The sequence below is a fragment of the Nicotiana tomentosiformis genome, chromosome 11 (assembly GCF_000390325.3).
Source record: "Nicotiana tomentosiformis chromosome 11, ASM39032v3, whole genome shotgun sequence".
In the NCBI taxonomy this organism is placed as follows: domain Eukaryota; kingdom Viridiplantae; phylum Streptophyta; class Magnoliopsida; order Solanales; family Solanaceae; genus Nicotiana; species Nicotiana tomentosiformis.
The window spans coordinates 84,045,883-84,062,680 of NC_090822.1; the positions used below are offsets into that span (position 1 = coordinate 84,045,883).

General features: G+C 35.9%; 2 protein-coding genes across 2 annotated transcripts; one reads left to right on the forward strand and one right to left on the reverse strand.

Annotated features, from left to right (window-relative positions):
• Positions 1–1,324: 1,324 nt before the first annotated feature.
• Positions 1,325–2,226, forward strand: LOC104091559 (small ribosomal subunit protein eS27y). Its single transcript, XM_009596927.4, has 4 exons — positions 1,325–1,464; positions 1,547–1,648; positions 1,748–1,776; positions 1,869–2,226. The coding sequence occupies exons 1-4, from the start codon at positions 1,462–1,464 to the stop codon at positions 1,993–1,995; spliced, it is 261 nt and encodes an 86-aa protein (XP_009595222.1). The 5' UTR covers positions 1,325–1,461; the 3' UTR covers positions 1,996–2,226.
• Positions 2,227–3,795: 1,569 nt separating this feature from the next.
• Positions 3,796–15,072, reverse strand: LOC104091560 (uncharacterized). The gene is made up of 10 exons (XM_009596928.4): positions 14,772–15,072; positions 13,499–13,565; positions 12,575–12,699; positions 11,761–11,869; positions 11,621–11,684; positions 11,489–11,544; positions 9,275–9,382; positions 5,914–6,063; positions 4,353–4,523; positions 3,796–4,191 (listed from the first exon to the last, which is right to left on the reverse strand). Exons 1-10 carry the CDS (start codon positions 14,987–14,989, stop codon positions 3,958–3,960), a joined length of 1,302 nt encoding a protein of 433 aa, XP_009595223.1. The 5' UTR covers positions 14,990–15,072; the 3' UTR covers positions 3,796–3,957.
• Positions 15,073–16,798: the final 1,726 nt, after the last annotated feature.

The following is a 16,798-nucleotide window of genomic DNA, read 5'->3' on the forward strand; positions in this document are numbered from 1 at the left end:
AGAAAATTTATTTTTGCTTATGCTCAAAAAGAATAATTTAATTTTAACCAAACACCTCAAATTCAAAAAAAGAGAGATACCTTTATAACCTCAAAAATATATTTTCGAGTTCCTAAAAACTTGACTAGAGCTGGGCATCTATCGGATATAATCGATAGTCCGAATCGATAAAATTCTAATGGGTTATCGATATCTGGCTATTGGATAAATAGTTCGATACCAATTTAATGTTATTTGACTATTGAGTTATCGGTTCGAGTCTCGGTTTGTCAATTTTATTAACGGTTTAACTGATAGCCCAATAAGCTATAACAAAATTATAATTTTACCCACTAAGTATATAAAAGCCACCTTATGGGCAGTGGCGGAGCCACGTGCACCCAAGGGGCGTCAAACGACACCCCTTCGTCGGAAAATTATACTGTTTAGCTCGATAATTTTTTTTTTAAAATATGTATATATACTATATAATGACACCCCTTGACTTCTTGGTGAGTTTGTTTCTTTATATTTTGACTCCCCTTAATGAAAATCCTGGCTCTGCCACTGCTTATGGCTTCATTCTCTCATTCTCTTAATTCTCTCAATTCTCTTAATAATTACTCTTCATCTTCAGACATTAATCCTTAGAGTAAGTTTTAAACTTTTCTGAATTCTCATCTTAATTCTTCGGTTAAGAGTTTTAGTTTTAAGCTTTAAAGAATCTGTAGTATTTGCAAGATTAGGATTTTATATTTTCTTATGAATTATGCCCGTCCCCAATGAGATAGTTAGTAAGATTAGATTGTTGAATATCTTATTCCTTACTCCTAGTAAATTATAACTTTGAAAATTGAGGTCATTCATTGGGATTTTCAAATGCAAAGAAAGTTTTCTTTCTAAAGTTGAAATTTAATCCCTCTTTCTTAAGAGCGAAAATTCAGTTCCTTTCTTTTAACAGTATGATCACGATTTCTTTAATAAAAAAATGAAAATTTTGGATATTTTTTTATTTTTATCGGGTAAACCGATAACCGAACCGATAAGGATCGATACCTGATACCCGATACCTTATCGATTCGGTTATCGATTTAACATATTTATAAATCGATAATCGATATACCGAATCGATAACATTTATAACCGAACCGAACCGATCAATGCCCACCCCTAAGCTTGACCAGACAATTTAAAGTTCATCCCGAAAAAAAGACAAAAAGAAAGAAATGTTTTTTAGGGAACTAGGGCAGTAGGCGAATTGACAATCGTATCCTCGGAGTCTTAGTGAATAAGAGACCTTAAACGGAAGGCCAAGATTAAAACTCTTCTAGCAATCCAACGGCCTACAACTTTCTCAAATCCTTTTATAAGCTTCGCAGAAAACCCTAAAAAACCATTCTTGTCGCATCGTCTTCATCTCAGCAGCCTCGGAGGCTAAATAGCTCTTCTGCTTTTCCAGGCTTATCTGTTAATCTCGCGAAAATGGTGAGTTATCTTTCGCTATTCGGATTTCGTTCTTTATTATTTCAGATTTGTTTTAACATATGTGCTAATTTGGATTATTAAGACTCTCCCAAATGATGTCGATTTGTTGAACCCTCCTGCCGAGCTGGAGAAGAGAAAGCACAAACTCAAGCGTCTTGTTCAGTCTCCTAACTCTTTCTTTATGGTACGCCAAAATGATTTTCCAATTTATATACACTTTGAGATTATGTATCTGTGTTTTGGATTTTTGAAATTAATGTGCGATTTGTTGTTTTATCTCTAGGATGTTAAGTGCCAGGGTTGCTTTAACATGTAAGTTCTCCTGTTTATTGTTTCCTTTTGGATTTTGAATTAGTGTTTGTTGTATTAGATAATTGATGATTGGAATAAATATGTATGTGCAGAACAACTGTGTTCAGTCACTCGCAAACTGTGGTGGTGTGCGGTAACTGCCAGACGGTGTTGTGCCAGCCGACTGGTGGCCGTGCTAGACTCACTGAGGGTTGTTCTTTCAGGAGAAAGGGAGACTAAAGATGAGAGATAGACTACTTGCTTTGCTTTTAGAGTGGAAGTAAAAAGTTTTTATATGGGAAACAAAAAGTCAGTTTTGATGCAATCCTGTTTGTTTAATGGTCTTTTTCTATTTAATCTGTAGTCTTGATTAAGAAAGAACCAGGGGTTTTGAATCTGCAATGACTTGATGATGTTTTGTTTTGTAGTAAATTGGATTTTGAGTAAAAATATCTGTTGAATTTTCGCTTACATTAGCTCTATTTTCTGCTTCTTCCCTGAAATTCCCGCGTCAATTTATTTTCCCTTTTCCGTGCTGTTAGGGAAGAACGTCATTTGAACTTAAAAATTGAAATTTGGTTTGATTTTCCCTTCTTGTTATGTAGCCATTTAGAAGCCTAACCGAGTTCCAATCTTTTTGGCATCATTTTTTGTATTTTGGAGGGCTGTCCTTGCAAATTGAACAAACATTGTTGAACTCTTGTATAGTTTTGCACTTTTGTTTGTAACGGAAATAAATGTAAGGCTATGGTAGTGCCCTCGTGGCATGTATTAGACAGAGCATTTAGAGGTACTGGATCCTATGATACTATAGGTAGAGCAGCAGAGGTGTCCATGATATAAAATGATGCATGTTAATCCTTAGATATTTGATGTTATCATATACTGATTCCATCCCATTCTTTTATCTTGATCGCATTTTGTGTGTATGAAAGCAGTAAAACCTGACTTGTCACAGTTCACTTTTTCATAGAATTTCTGAGCTTAGATGAGAATAGTGTTGTGCTTTCCATCTTTCCTATCAATTTTGGCCTCTTTCTATCCTGACTCAAAAATCAGAATGAACTCGTCATCGTTAATCTTTGTAGAGTGCCTTGAATCTGTGTTTATGCTGTCCGTTAAAGCTAGATTGTAACGTTATTGAAGCGGAGCTCAAGCCTTGTATTAAAATATAGGTAAAAGATGAGCCAACATGGACACACCACTCACTCATCTCATCCATGCTATTCGTGATTAAAATATTCCACAGCTAGTTACGTGCAATACTACAAGTCTAGTAAGACATTTATTTTGACAATGAAGTTTTGATATTTCGATTCATGGAAATTGCCATTCACCGGTCACTCCTAGTCTGTTACAGATACGTTATTACTGACTTTGGAAAATATCAAAATTTGGGCATGATCAATATTTGCTTTTGCGCTTCTATTTCTTTTGTCTTAAGGAGGAGAAAATGTTAGTCTTGCAGTAATTTGAACTACTTAACATGTAAACCTTAAGACTGTTCTAGAACAAGGTTCCTCGTTATCTTTTAAGCAGAACAATAGCGAAACAGACATATATATATATATATATATATATATATATATATATATCGATGAGACTTGATGCTTAGGTCCCGAGGTTTACCCCCTCCCTAGCTCATATTTCCTGAGTGAATAGATTTCTGTATCTTAGTTTACACTAATGTGATTCTGCAAATAATAAAGTTGCCATTCTAGAGAGTTTAGCAGAGGTTCTTGCATCGAAAATAAAAAATATGAAACTCCGTGGAAGTACAAACTGCAATGTGACTGGAGGATTTGAAGAGCTGTCAAGATCATTTTCAAATATTTCAGTAGGCAAGAATATAGTTAAAGCTCCCATTTCGAGAAAGCAGGCAAACTTACTTTCATAGTAGTGTATGTTAACAACTTAACATTTACCCTCCCTTTGTCATAGGGTCTGAGTTAGAGGTAAAACTCAGGATGACAGTTATTCCAACTTAACCGATCGTGCACAGAGTTCATGGTCAATCCAATATCCAACTCCACCACCAGGTATAAATAATTGACCTTTCTTTTATACCAAAATTCCAGGAAGCATACATTCGCATGATATATGACCAAAGAGAGGCCAAGTTTCTATAACCTTAGACAAATGTCAAGTATAACTATCATTACAACTTAATTGAAGAGGCTCATATACATGCATTTTAGCAAATCATTGTAAAAGTCTTGGACTTGAGTTAGACAACATCCATGATGTTATTGTCTCCACAAGCTGATCCAAGTCCTTTGAATTCCCCGAGCTAAGAAGTATAGAGTCTACATTACCAAGTGTATTGCCGACTTCCTTTGCAACACTTTCCCATGGTGTTCCTGCAGTCAAATTTGCCAATAGCTCCCCGCTCCTGTTAACAGCATCTGTCATTCCTGGGGGAACATCTGGCAGAGCCTGAAAGTCGGAAAAAGGAAAGTACTACATTGTTTTAACCTCTGAAAAAATGCACTATGAAAAAGCAAATTGGCCAGGCATGAATCTGCCAGCAGATTTATTAATCAGACACTAGATGCAATTAACTTTCGTTTAACAGATTTCTATGGTTTAGGGTGAACCTGCTGTAGAGGAAGCGCATGGTCTCCAGGAAGCGAGCGGATGGACATATCCAGCATTGAGCTGATAGCAGAACCTGAGCTGAGCACCTGAGCTAGTGTTGAAGTTTCGTCGATTGTATCATCTTTGAACTTTATTAAGAGATTCCTCGATATCCCGTAGTAGGACCTTATCTGTAATATATATCAGATAAAAAAACTTACATAATCTTGGACAATGAAAATATACAATTTGTGTTACGTACTCTGCCCCATTCTCTATGGCATTATTGCTACTTGGTAAATTAAATAAATTTTGCTGCGACTATGATTTTGAACATTTTTTCACATATTCTTAATCTTAACTATGCAATATTGCTATAAAATCAATTCTGAATCACGCCAAAAAACAGACCCACCATTCGAGACAGTTTCACTGTAATATAGACAATGTTGCATATGCAACATTCAGCGTCTTCAACATGTTAAAGTGAGCAACGCTACTAACATCTGTATAGCACGTATCTGACGGGGATAGAATAACAGTGCATGAAATTTTCAAATATTATGAGGATCATATGATTTTGAGATTTTATGTATTTTATCTATATAATATTATATATACTCTAAATTCCTTGTAAAAAATTAAATATATATATATACACGTATATTTTATTTACCCTAAATTAGCCCAACAAAAAGTTTCAATCCGCACTAATCCAAACATGGATTTCTTCAAAATGAAAACCGAAGCCAACTTTAGGGGCCGCCGAGGTGTTTGACCTAAAAAGAACCTAGAAGGAAATTGTGGGTCACCTTGTTTGGAATAATGAAGAAAATAGAACTATCGTACAAGCTCCTTGAGAAAACAATGATTCAACGCAAAATATTCATATATTTTACCATTACCTTGAAGACTGTTCTAATCCATACATGGATTTCTTCAAAAACAAACATGTCTTCTTTCCAAATCTAAGTAACACATGAATAGAGCTATATATGTTTAATAACATAATATCATTAAAATCAATACCTTTCAACTAACTATAGCCTTATGTAACTAACTATATTTTCTGTAATATATCTTTAATCCTAATTAATTGCCTTTCTTCTTTTTAAAGACCTATCCAACAATCCATTTCCTAACTATAAGCACTAATAAAGTTTAACAGAAAATGCAAACACACACACACACACACACACACACACACATCTCCATCAGATTTGTGCAATTCACCATCATAATCTACAATTTCATTGCTCATCATCATACAAGTTTAAGAAAGCATCCAAAATCTGACATCACATCAAATACTATTGAATCTGAGCATCCAAATCGAGCTCCTGAAATTATTGGTCTCATGCATAGTGATTAAATAATTATCGAGCCAGACTCTACAGTCTACATAGCACTATCAAAAAATCAACTCGTACCATGGCAAAAAGCATGTATGCATGTATCTGCTTCTGGTAATAGAATATAAACTCTACACAAGTTCTACCAGAAAATAACAACAAAGTAAACTAAAGATGTTCACGACATGTATGTAGTTAATGAGTACTAAGATCTCAAAATTTTCCATACCAGTCTTTGAGTTTCTTCTGGTCTTGGAGTAAAATTTTCTTTTCCCTTAATCAAGTCCATGTATAGAGGAGGCAGTTGCTCAACTAGTGGAAAAACTTGCTTCACAATTGAGGGGCTAAGGTTCTCTATTTGCTTCATAGTCATCTCTGCCTGCAGATAATCAAACATAGGAGTGGAGTAAGAAGGATTCAGTACCATGTTGAAGTTTATTAAAAAGTGACTAACGACTAACGAGAGTGACACAATGTTTGCACCTACATAACTAACATTTAATACCTTTGCCTACCGCTAAAGCATCTCATGAAAAAGTGACCGTAAAAATAGGCACGAAAAGGGTGAGCAGAACTTTCAAGTGAACTCAGTTCAGTAAAACAAAATACTTATGATAAAAAATCAATAGGACAGCATTAAGAGTTCAGCAAGGTTAAGCAATCTCTTTCTCCTCTTCCTCAGCATTTTCAATTGATAAGATCAATCTCTACTTATAATTTTAGAAGCCGAAAGGTGTTGAGAGAACTATACAGTAAAAAGGAAAAAAGTTCTAGAACAACAACGGGAGAGGGAGATATATATATATATATATATATATATAGAGAGAGAGAGAGAGAGAGAGATTTCTTGTACAAACAACTAGTAAGTCCAAGAAATGCAAGAGACCATAGTTCCCGTTTAGGCGTTTCTTAAAAAGGTGCTTACTTTTCATTGAAAATCTTTTAACACATACATTAAGCAAGAAAAAAGGAAATATAGATGAGCTGACACAGTTTAGGAGAAGCCCTCACTTTTGAAACCAAATCTTAGAGCATGAAAAATACAAAGCACTGACTTCAAGAGAAAATCTAAAGCACAAACAATCGTCCTAACAAAGAGACATGCGATCTTCTTGACAAAGAAATCCAGTCTTATTTGACACGATGATGAAATAAAAGCAGCTGATTTCCTAATTGTAAAGACACCACAGTTTTCATAGAAATATCATCAGTCAGCAATCAGGTTCAGATACAATACCAATGTCAGTCAACGCATATCCTTTCTCTCCAAGTGTATGGTAAATGCTCATTTGAGGCGCACTTAAGCCCTGAATCTGGGTGAAGCTTAGGGTAGGCACTATGCCTCACTTAGCGACGCTTTAATGCAGGTACCAAGACATTGAGGCTTGCACCTTATTTGTCGATGCGTTCTATTTTTCAGAGAACAACACTAAGCAACAATTTTAACTGGCAAAGAGATATTAATCATTGAGGCATGGAAACCATCCCCTGAACACGACACTTTTCTCTCTTGGTAACGTGCACTCTTCTTCTCTTTCTTTTTCTGATACATTTTCCAGGTGAAATCTTGACATCTCAAGCTTCAGATCAGCTCCTTCTCTTTCTTCTTTTGATCATCCCTTTCAGTTTCTTGCGTCTACCAAGAACCTTGAACCAACTATATTCTTATTTCATCTATCAGAAATTCAATAATGTGGGAAGATACATCCGATTTGTTGCAATCAAAGGGAGTAGAAAATCAGAGATTATCATTCCAGAAGCTGGAGAAAAATAGGGTGGGTAGATTTTGCAAAATGGATCAGTAAGTTAGTGGAAAAAGTAAAAAAGGTATGGACCATAATGGCGCTACGATTAATGAAACCGTAAATGGAGCTATGCACAAGTAGCTGAAATCAAGGTGTGGCCAAAAGATAGCATCAGAATTATAGAGGATGAAAAGGAGACTAATCACTTCAAAATTGATATACGTTCTCCGAAGCAGGACAGAATATTTGCATAGATGTCTGGTTGGTTCCTTTGGTAACAACAGTTTGATCCCTCTATTGAGGTCCAAAAATGGGTGGGTGGATAATACCTGGGGAGTCCCAGCTGGAGTTAAATTAAAGAGTTGAGTGGGATGTTGTTTATGTTTGAATTTCGAGAACGAAGGCAAGAAGAATTAAAATGGATGATGGTTCTCCAACAAATTGGAATTACACTAAGAACGTGGCCACCTATCCATACTTGCCATTGTGAAAATTGGAGGCGGAATCACTTGGATTAAGCTCAGAGGGTTTTCGGCGTACTTGTGATGGACAGAAAAGAATTTCAACAAAGAAAGGAAGAAGATTTGGAAAACTCTCCCTCTTATTGTTTTGTGGTCCTCTGAGAGGGAGACAAATTGAAGATGATTTGATTGAAAAGTTATGTCTGTCCTTATGTGGTATAATCTCTGAGTGTATATGAACTAGTGTACCTTTGAATTCCTAGCATCAGTATAAGAATAACTAGGAAAAGATTTGGCACAACTTTTGTACTCCCCGAGCATATTATTACTAGTGTGGCAATTTCAACCCAAAATGACTGACTTGCCCAATCTGCCTGTAATAAAACTATAGTCAACTTACCTATTTAAGATATGGGTTAATACGGGTTGAAACGAATTGGGTTATAACATTCCATCCTATTTTAATAATGGAGAAATCCTCGAGGTTCGAAACTCTGTTTCCATTTCTAACCAGAATAAAATCTTCTTTATACTTGCTGGGTCATGGAAGTTACCAAACTTCAATTCTCTCGGGCCTGTACTGTCCATTCAACCCCATCACTCATCTCTTCAAAAACGACCAGCCTATTCCTTTCAATGTCCTTCTTGCCTCTGCAGGGGAGACATAGAAGTAGACCTTCCTTCCAGTTGTTAGTGCAGGAAGATTCGCAATTTTCAGAAAACAGTTTCTTATGTTGCTCGGACTCTCCAAAAGTGCTGCCGCACCCGTGTAGGATCATCCAAAAATGCACTAAATTTGGAGGATCCGACACACACCCGACAACATTTTTGAAGAGTCCGAGTAACATAGGGTTACAATTTGTTGGCCTGCTCAATCCATTTTTGAGTCAGTTCAATTTTGTGATTTGGGGTTGTTCCATAATCGGTAATCCTTGATGTCAACATTTGCCAAGTTCTCGCCATGGCGGACTAGGATTATGCGTTTCAGCAGATGGGTGCTGGTGTGAGTGCCATCGAGCAATCACAGTCACATATAGGCAATTTTACTACTCTTAGCATCCAACTGTCGGACGACTCAAAATGGGCCAAAACTGTTTTTACCAAACCCATTTATTACCCAACCCGTTGTTTGACTTGTATAAGATACGGGCAGTATGGTCTATAAACCGCATTTGTTTGGCCTGTTTTCAACCCGCTCAAATCCAACCCGACTCATCCATTTGACACCAGTAATCATAGTGCCAGCTTTTGTTGTTAATAAAAATTTGTTTGCTTAGTTATCCAGACAGAAGGAAAAAAAAACATCTATAATGTCACATGTGAAAGTCACCTAACAAGAACATTCAAAGGAAGCTGGGGAAGTTGGTAAAATTCTGCTACTTACCCCAAGACGAATGGTTGGTGATGATGCAATGTCCGATAAAACCGGTCCAATATTTTGTATCATTGGAGCAAGAACAGATGAGAACAATGGAACTGCAAGGCTGGCATCCTGGACAAAAAAAGGTAATAGGAAAACTTAATTATATGCTCAGATGGTGATGGATTACCCGGGTCACCTGGCTTCAGGGCACAAATAGATTATTGTACACATTAAGATGTTCAGTAACTTAAACTCCTAGTGGTCTAACAGGAGTGGACGTAATACATGTATTACTGTTTTCACTTTCACAAACAGCTATAGTAAGACTATAAAACTTGAATATCACACCTTGGTTCTTAGATAAAGACCCTGGCAAGAAGCCGTCAAGGGCCAAGATTTCAGAAAACCATGTCAAACTTGGCAAGTGTTCATAGCTACAAGATTTGCAAGTATAATTGCACTAGCATTCTTATAAGCACCATAAGCTAACAAAGAGGGCAGATAGAATGGTCATCTTAATACTGCTGATAGGCTAATTAAATGGGCTGTAATGTAGATCCAATCTGTGCATTATGTCACTTACAACCTGAGACAAAAGAGCACCTTTTTGTTGAATGCAGGTCACCAGGAGTTTATGGCAAAGATTAATGCAACGGATACAATATAGGGAGGGCACATGATGTACATGGGCACAACAATACCAGTGGATACTTAAGAGGGCAAAAGGGAGGACCGCTCAAGCTCAATTACTGAGAATGCTATATGCTGAACATGCCCATGCTATTTGGCTTTGAGAGAAATGCTAGAATTATTGAAGGAAGAGAAGACAATGTCGAGATCACAGCTAAGCTAATAGCTTGTGTGTGCAATGTTAGGGCAAATCTGAAACTTAGGAGTCTCTTGCAGAAACTGCATTTTAGATTTGTTCGTATGGCGAGGACTGTGTGCTTATTCTGATTGCTGATGTAAATGTTCAGAGATTAGGAAGATACCCTCCCTAGGAGATGAACTTCCTAAACTCACCAGATGGGTTAGCAGTCTTGTAGCTGTGTCTGAGTGATAATATTTTGGAGATTAGCAGGCTGTGCTATAGCCTTGCTGAGCTTTGTAAATACACTTTGGTGATTAATGGAAATTTTTAATTACAAAAAAAAAGAAAAAAAGAAAAAAGGAATGGGCACAAAAACCATGATAAAGTAAGAAATGTGCAGGATAAACATTTAACAAAATAGACATGTCGATATATACACTGTAATCTCACATTCATAACATAAACTACAGTGAAATCATACTATAAGCATAGATTTAGCAGCTAGACTCTTCAGTAGTAGTACATTGGTAGTTACAAGGTTATGTTAGGATATCCACATTATAGCCAAAAGAATATAAACACATACAGTCAACCATTGGTAAATATGAGTCAGAATTCTCTCTTGGAAACCTTATGTTGATTCCTGAAGTGAGAGAAAGAGCACCAGAAAAACTGTCCCCAAAGTTCCCCTCACAGCCTATAATTTTGAGACACTTTTCCCATAAAACATTTTGCCCCATTTATGCTCTACAGATCCATCACTCCTAGGCTTGCTGTATTTGTCATACATAGCTATCCCCTGAAATGGAACTCATTAAATATGAAAAGGAAAAGTTCAGTTCTATCAATTAAATTCTTTATAGCTAGGTCGATCAAAGTTTTCTGTTTTCTTTTTCCTTTTAAGTTTTAGAATTCAGAAGTTCAAACAAAGGACAAGACTCCAACCATTCTAACATGAGAGACCGCCCTTTCTATGATAAGCTAAGTAAAAGTAAACTAAACAAAAACTTCCAATAATGCAGCCGATGTAACTAAAGCACAACGAACTCTGGAGAAGCCTCATCTTGTTCAGGCCATATGAAACTAGAATCTTGTTACGGAGTTGAGGGTAAGTCGCACATTTTAGGATGTTATACCTAGGTTTAACCTTGAAGGTAGAAATTAAAGAAGCTGAATCTGATTCGTCTCATGAACACGCAGCAACTTGACCACCCTGAGCTTATGAAGCTGAATAATCTGATATAGTTGCTTGTAACTCCTACTCCATCCCACCCGATCAAAAAAGAAATAAAAAAAGATAAAGATAAACAAATGAAAGCAAAATATGGCAAAAAAGTCTGTATGCATTTTGGCTTTGCATCCCTCAAACCGATTTTAACGTTGTATCAGTTTGTGATAAAGCTGAAAATAAATTAATCAAGTACCTTGTTGTTGAAAGCCATCAATACATTCCCATTTTTTTTCACAGCATACCTTGATCCTGATCATCAAGCATCAATGTGTCAAACCAAATTTACCTCTATGTAAAAAATATTACAGAGAATACTTTAACTTACCAATCAAAAGGTGAATTACAGATCCTAAAGAGTGCCCAATGCCAAATATAGGAAGGTCTTCTACCTATGTCACTAATGGACAAGCATAAGAAACAAAGCATGATAAAAGAGTTTCATCTCAGGCAAATGCTGAAACTCACTCTTTCTTGGAGAAACCTAAGGCACCTATCGAACTTAAACTGCACTTCATCTGCAATGTAGAAATGGTCAAATCCACTAGCATAAGGTGTAGCAATCACCAAGGCATCCCTGTCTCACAATGTAACAAAAGTAAGTTGCAGCAACCAACATATCCCCTCACAATGTAAATAAGGCTAAGCGCTATGCCTACCCCACTTAACAGAAACAATGGATAAAGGAAACAGAAGTGAGACATAAAATGGATAAGAATTATAGTGCTTGCAACATCATTGATATTAGCATGCTAGTTTTATAAAATGATACCGCTGGAACGGACATCAGGTATACAACTAGTCGCACAAAAAGTGTGCTTCTTACGTCTGATTAAACATATGGAAGTCCCTTTGCTAAACTAGTAACGTAAAACATGATCTTCAGTTGGTAAGCACTTCTACTTAAAACTAGTACACTTCTACGAGAAAGTGAATAGTCATTACTGAAGATCTTTAGCAAGATACTACTTAAAAAGTGGACACTGTTCTTGCTTACCTAAAATCTGAGAAGTCAACCTTCAAATCTTAAATACAGAGAGAGAATGGGAAGAATTATACAATCCTGTCACCCCATTGGTACTGTGATTAGTTAAATTTTTTACTTCTCTTATCCTGCTTATGAGTAACGCAAAAAAGAGAGAAAAACTAACTATAAATCAGAATAATTCCAAGGCGCATATAGGTCACAAATACAACAAAGAAGTGGCTACTTTCGAATCATAAGCACATAATTAACATAGATAGAATAAGATGGACTCTAGCATCAAGATCAAACACTCACATTTGACTGAGCCGCTCCAGGAACAGGCGGTAAGAAAGCTGAGGAGCAGCCCCAACAAAAACACCTCCAACAAAATGTACGACTAACTTTGGCTTTGAGGTTTTTGGTCTCAATACCCATGCTCCCTGGAATAGTACAGTGAGTTGATTTCATTAATAATTTATCAAAGCATTGCCACAAGTATATAGAAAGTTGTTTTTGGTACAGTTTTTGTTCTCCTTCTTATACAGCCTACTGTCTTATTAACTGTTAAGTCACAATCAAGATTGTATAGAATCCACGTCAATTCCCAAACCACATTATAGTGACATAAAAAGTATTGATTCAACAATATGCTTACAATGCATTGTGATGGTAATGAACTGTGATTGGTCTAACCCTTCGACTAGCGACTTATTGCGACCTGCCCAGAATGCCCCATACAGACTAAGACCTTATTCACACATCGAAGGAAGTCCGAGTGGAAGGGGGCAGCTCAATTACGTTGGTATAATGGAACAATTCTGTTCGTAGGAACAAAGAGAAGCAGATTTATATTATAGTTGTACGTACCAATACGAATTACGAAATGGGGGAGTTGATCCCATTTTCTATGAGCGAATGAGTCCAAACTTATTTATCATTAGAAAGACCTATTCATAATAATTTGAGTTGATTCATTCAAACCTAACAGTCAGTTCGTGCTCTGTCAAACTAGAACGTCCTTTTTTGTCTTTGAGCTCATTTGGAAGGAATAGGAAAAGTTGTTTAAAGATTACAATCCAAAAATGCCGTAAGATAATGAAGATTGGACAAATTAGGGAAAGTGATAAAGGAAGCAAGTTGGGTATTAACATTGACTTGTAACTAAAAGGAAAGACATTTGTTTGATTCTATTCCACTGAAGAAACTAAAGCACATTTTCTAGGGAATTCATTTATTAACCTCGATTTCATCCCAGTCCTGTGTACTTCCCCAGCCTTGAGATTGCTTCACTGTCTCTGTAAGTAATCTGTGAATAAGCAGAAGCAGTATTTACTTTTTGGGTTTAATGAGCAAAAAAAGACATTGTTTAACTGATAACACTAAATCAAGAATCGCTAATCATCTGAATGGAACTTCAATTTCACAACCGTATATGATTGTGTATAATTGACAATATTATGGATATATCAGATTACACAAGCATGCCAATTTAGATTTTCTAGTTAGCTAAAAAGTAAGTTCAACAGTCTCCCACACGCCATCAGCAAGATTTCAATTATATGCATATCCAACTACATGCATTCATCAGTTTGTGCATACATACACATATGCAATCATTGCTAGCAAATAGCAATAGCCACAACAATTGTAGCAGTGCTTTCAATTTTTTTCTTGCTGTAATGTCATCACTGGAAATGTTACAAGTATCACATTTTTTAGTTTTATGGAACAACCAGATGATAATACACATAAGCAAAGGTGGAGCTAGGATTTTGAGTTTATGGGTTCTGGATTCAAGAAAAGGCAGCTTACTGGGTTCTAGATAAATTATTTATACATATTAAGTGGGTTTTCAACACAAATACAGGGTTTGGGCCAAACGACTAGGTTCTGTCGAATCTGTCGAACCCGTAAGCAGAATGATAGCTCCATCTCTACACAGAAGATATCCAGAAAGTGGGTTACCAGTAACTCAGCATGTGCAAGACGTAAGATCCTATTAAGAAACTAGCTATATTCAAATGTCGCCTTTCCTTGAAATGCCTATGTTGGCATGGACGATCCATTTTCCTTTTATCCTTTCTTGTTCTGCATTTCTTTCCACTTGCAATTATTCTTGTTAAGAAGGCAACTTTTGGGGGTTTGTCCTGGGCTTTCTGCCAAAGCTTTTAGTCCCACTGGGTAATCACCTCAGCTACACAGTGAAAACTATGGCTAATTTTTTAGCCATTCAGCTCGCTTTGTACAGCTCTACTATTTTTGTGTGCAGCTCAAGTATAAAGTGTGTATTTATATTTGTGTTGTTTACTAGAGACAGAAAGATGAAATAAGGACTGGAGTAGGAAGAATATTGCATGTCAATTTTGCTAACTGTTGTACTCAAGTCTCAACCATACAAAGGCAAAAGTTACACCTTACGAAAAAAAACAGGAGCGGAATCCAAGAAAAAGAAAAGTAGCAGGGAATTACAATTTGCAGTACAAATATTGAGAGGAATTAATGGAAGACAGACCTCTCAATATCTCTATAAAGCTGGATACCAGTAGTTGTTTCCGGTTGATTGTTGTCTTTCAGGTTGCATCTGATTCTGTTGGAATTCCGATTATGATTGTGAGGGAAGTCATGATAGAAGCGGATGCTGCTGCTGCGATTCTGGAATGTTCTGGAATCAGAGTAGAGGGAAATCGGCGAACAGCGCCAACTCGCCTTAGGAGCAGTGACACAGTTCATTTTGCAAGTAAGAAAATGGAAATGAATACTCCACACAGACAGGCTCTAAGTAGGCCAGCGTTTGCTTGCCGTGCTGTTTTCTTCCTTTTTCTTTTCCTTTTCTTTGGGATTACCAGACAAATTTTCGGGTCGGGTATGGGTGTGGATTCTGTTCCAATTGGTTTAAAGTCAACTCCCCTACTTCTGTGAATAAATTCAGGAAAATGCTTGAATCTTGAATTTTCCTAATCCGTCTTTTAATAATTTTTTAATTGCAGTATAATTAATTAATATTTAATTTCTTTTTGACCAATTAACATTTAATTGCTCCGCAGCTTTCTTGGCAATACGTTTGAAGAAAAGTTAGTGTATGTAACATGATTTGTCACAGGAGTAAGAAAATTTTCTACAAAAGAAACCAAAAACAAAAAGGTGAAAATCACAAAGTCTATTAAGAATGTCATTTTTAGTGTTCTTATTGTTATAAATATATTATATTGTGGATGTCCATTTTGTACTCTTTTATAAATAAGTTTTCTGAAGAAATTTATTCATATTGGACTCCGCTGTAAATATGTTTATCTATTTAGTACTCTATTGAAAATAAACTTCCTAAAGAAGCTTGTCATTTCGGCATCCGTTGTGTATAAATATTACTCTTGTAGAAAATTATTTATAGCTAGTACAATAACAACTTACAAGAAGCTTACACAACAACTTGCAGTAGGAGCTTACAAACAACTTGTAGTAGCAACTTACACAACAACTTCTTTTCTTCTATAAATAGAAGAGATTTCAGTTTATTATGTACATCAGTTTGAAATTGAATAATATATCAATCTCTCTATACTTGTCTTCGGTTTATTTACTTTATAGTCTTTATTTTATAACACGTTATCAACACGAGACTCTGTCATTTTGAGCACTTACTTCGAATTTAATTTTTATTTCAGTATTCATCTCCGATGTAAGGCGACGCTCTTACGTCCGTGGTTAGATCTTGCTCATTCCGAGCATCATAAGGCATATTATATCCTTGAGGTGGTGAGTTTTTGTTCTTGGCAGTAGTAATATAGATATCACTTACGTATGGAGTGGCCAAATTTGTATAAAGTAATTTGAGGCTTTTGCTTATATTTGGTTTAATATCTTTATCATCACTTGCTTGATTATGTACTATTTTTGGTATTTTTTTCATCCTAATTATCTTAATAAAGGATTACAAAGTGGATAACATTGTTAGATCCACTTAAACTCCAGCAGAGTTTGCAAGAAATATACAACCACCCGAAGTGGTTGTGTTTCGTATATCTCATTGTAACTAAATTTTATTAACCACCAGAAGTGGTATATGCCTATGACCACTAGAAGTGATAATTTAGGCTTGCTATAGTTACAATAAAGATAAGTTAGAGAGTTTCTCTGTATTACATGCACACCTCGATTTGCTCCTGAAGTAGCGAATATATTAAAAGAGGTTAGATGCCATCCCAATTTAATGTGGTTATTGCACGTTCAGATAATTATGTTCCATCTCCTGAAGGAAGAGAACTTTTGATAATATTAGTCCATTCCCTGAATTGAACGTGGCAATATTAATAAAGCTTGTAAATATGAACGGGCTCTTAATGTAAATATATTACGATTCACCTCCAGAAGAGGTAATTGATTGAGAGAATATATACTCAATATTTCGTATTTTAAATTTGCTCATGAAGTAGTAAAACAATTGAAATTTTCTCCTAAAACAGGAAAATATTATGAAATAGTGTCTTTTTTTATTTTAAACAAAATAATGAGCTATTCAAAGTTATTTTTGAAGCACATTTT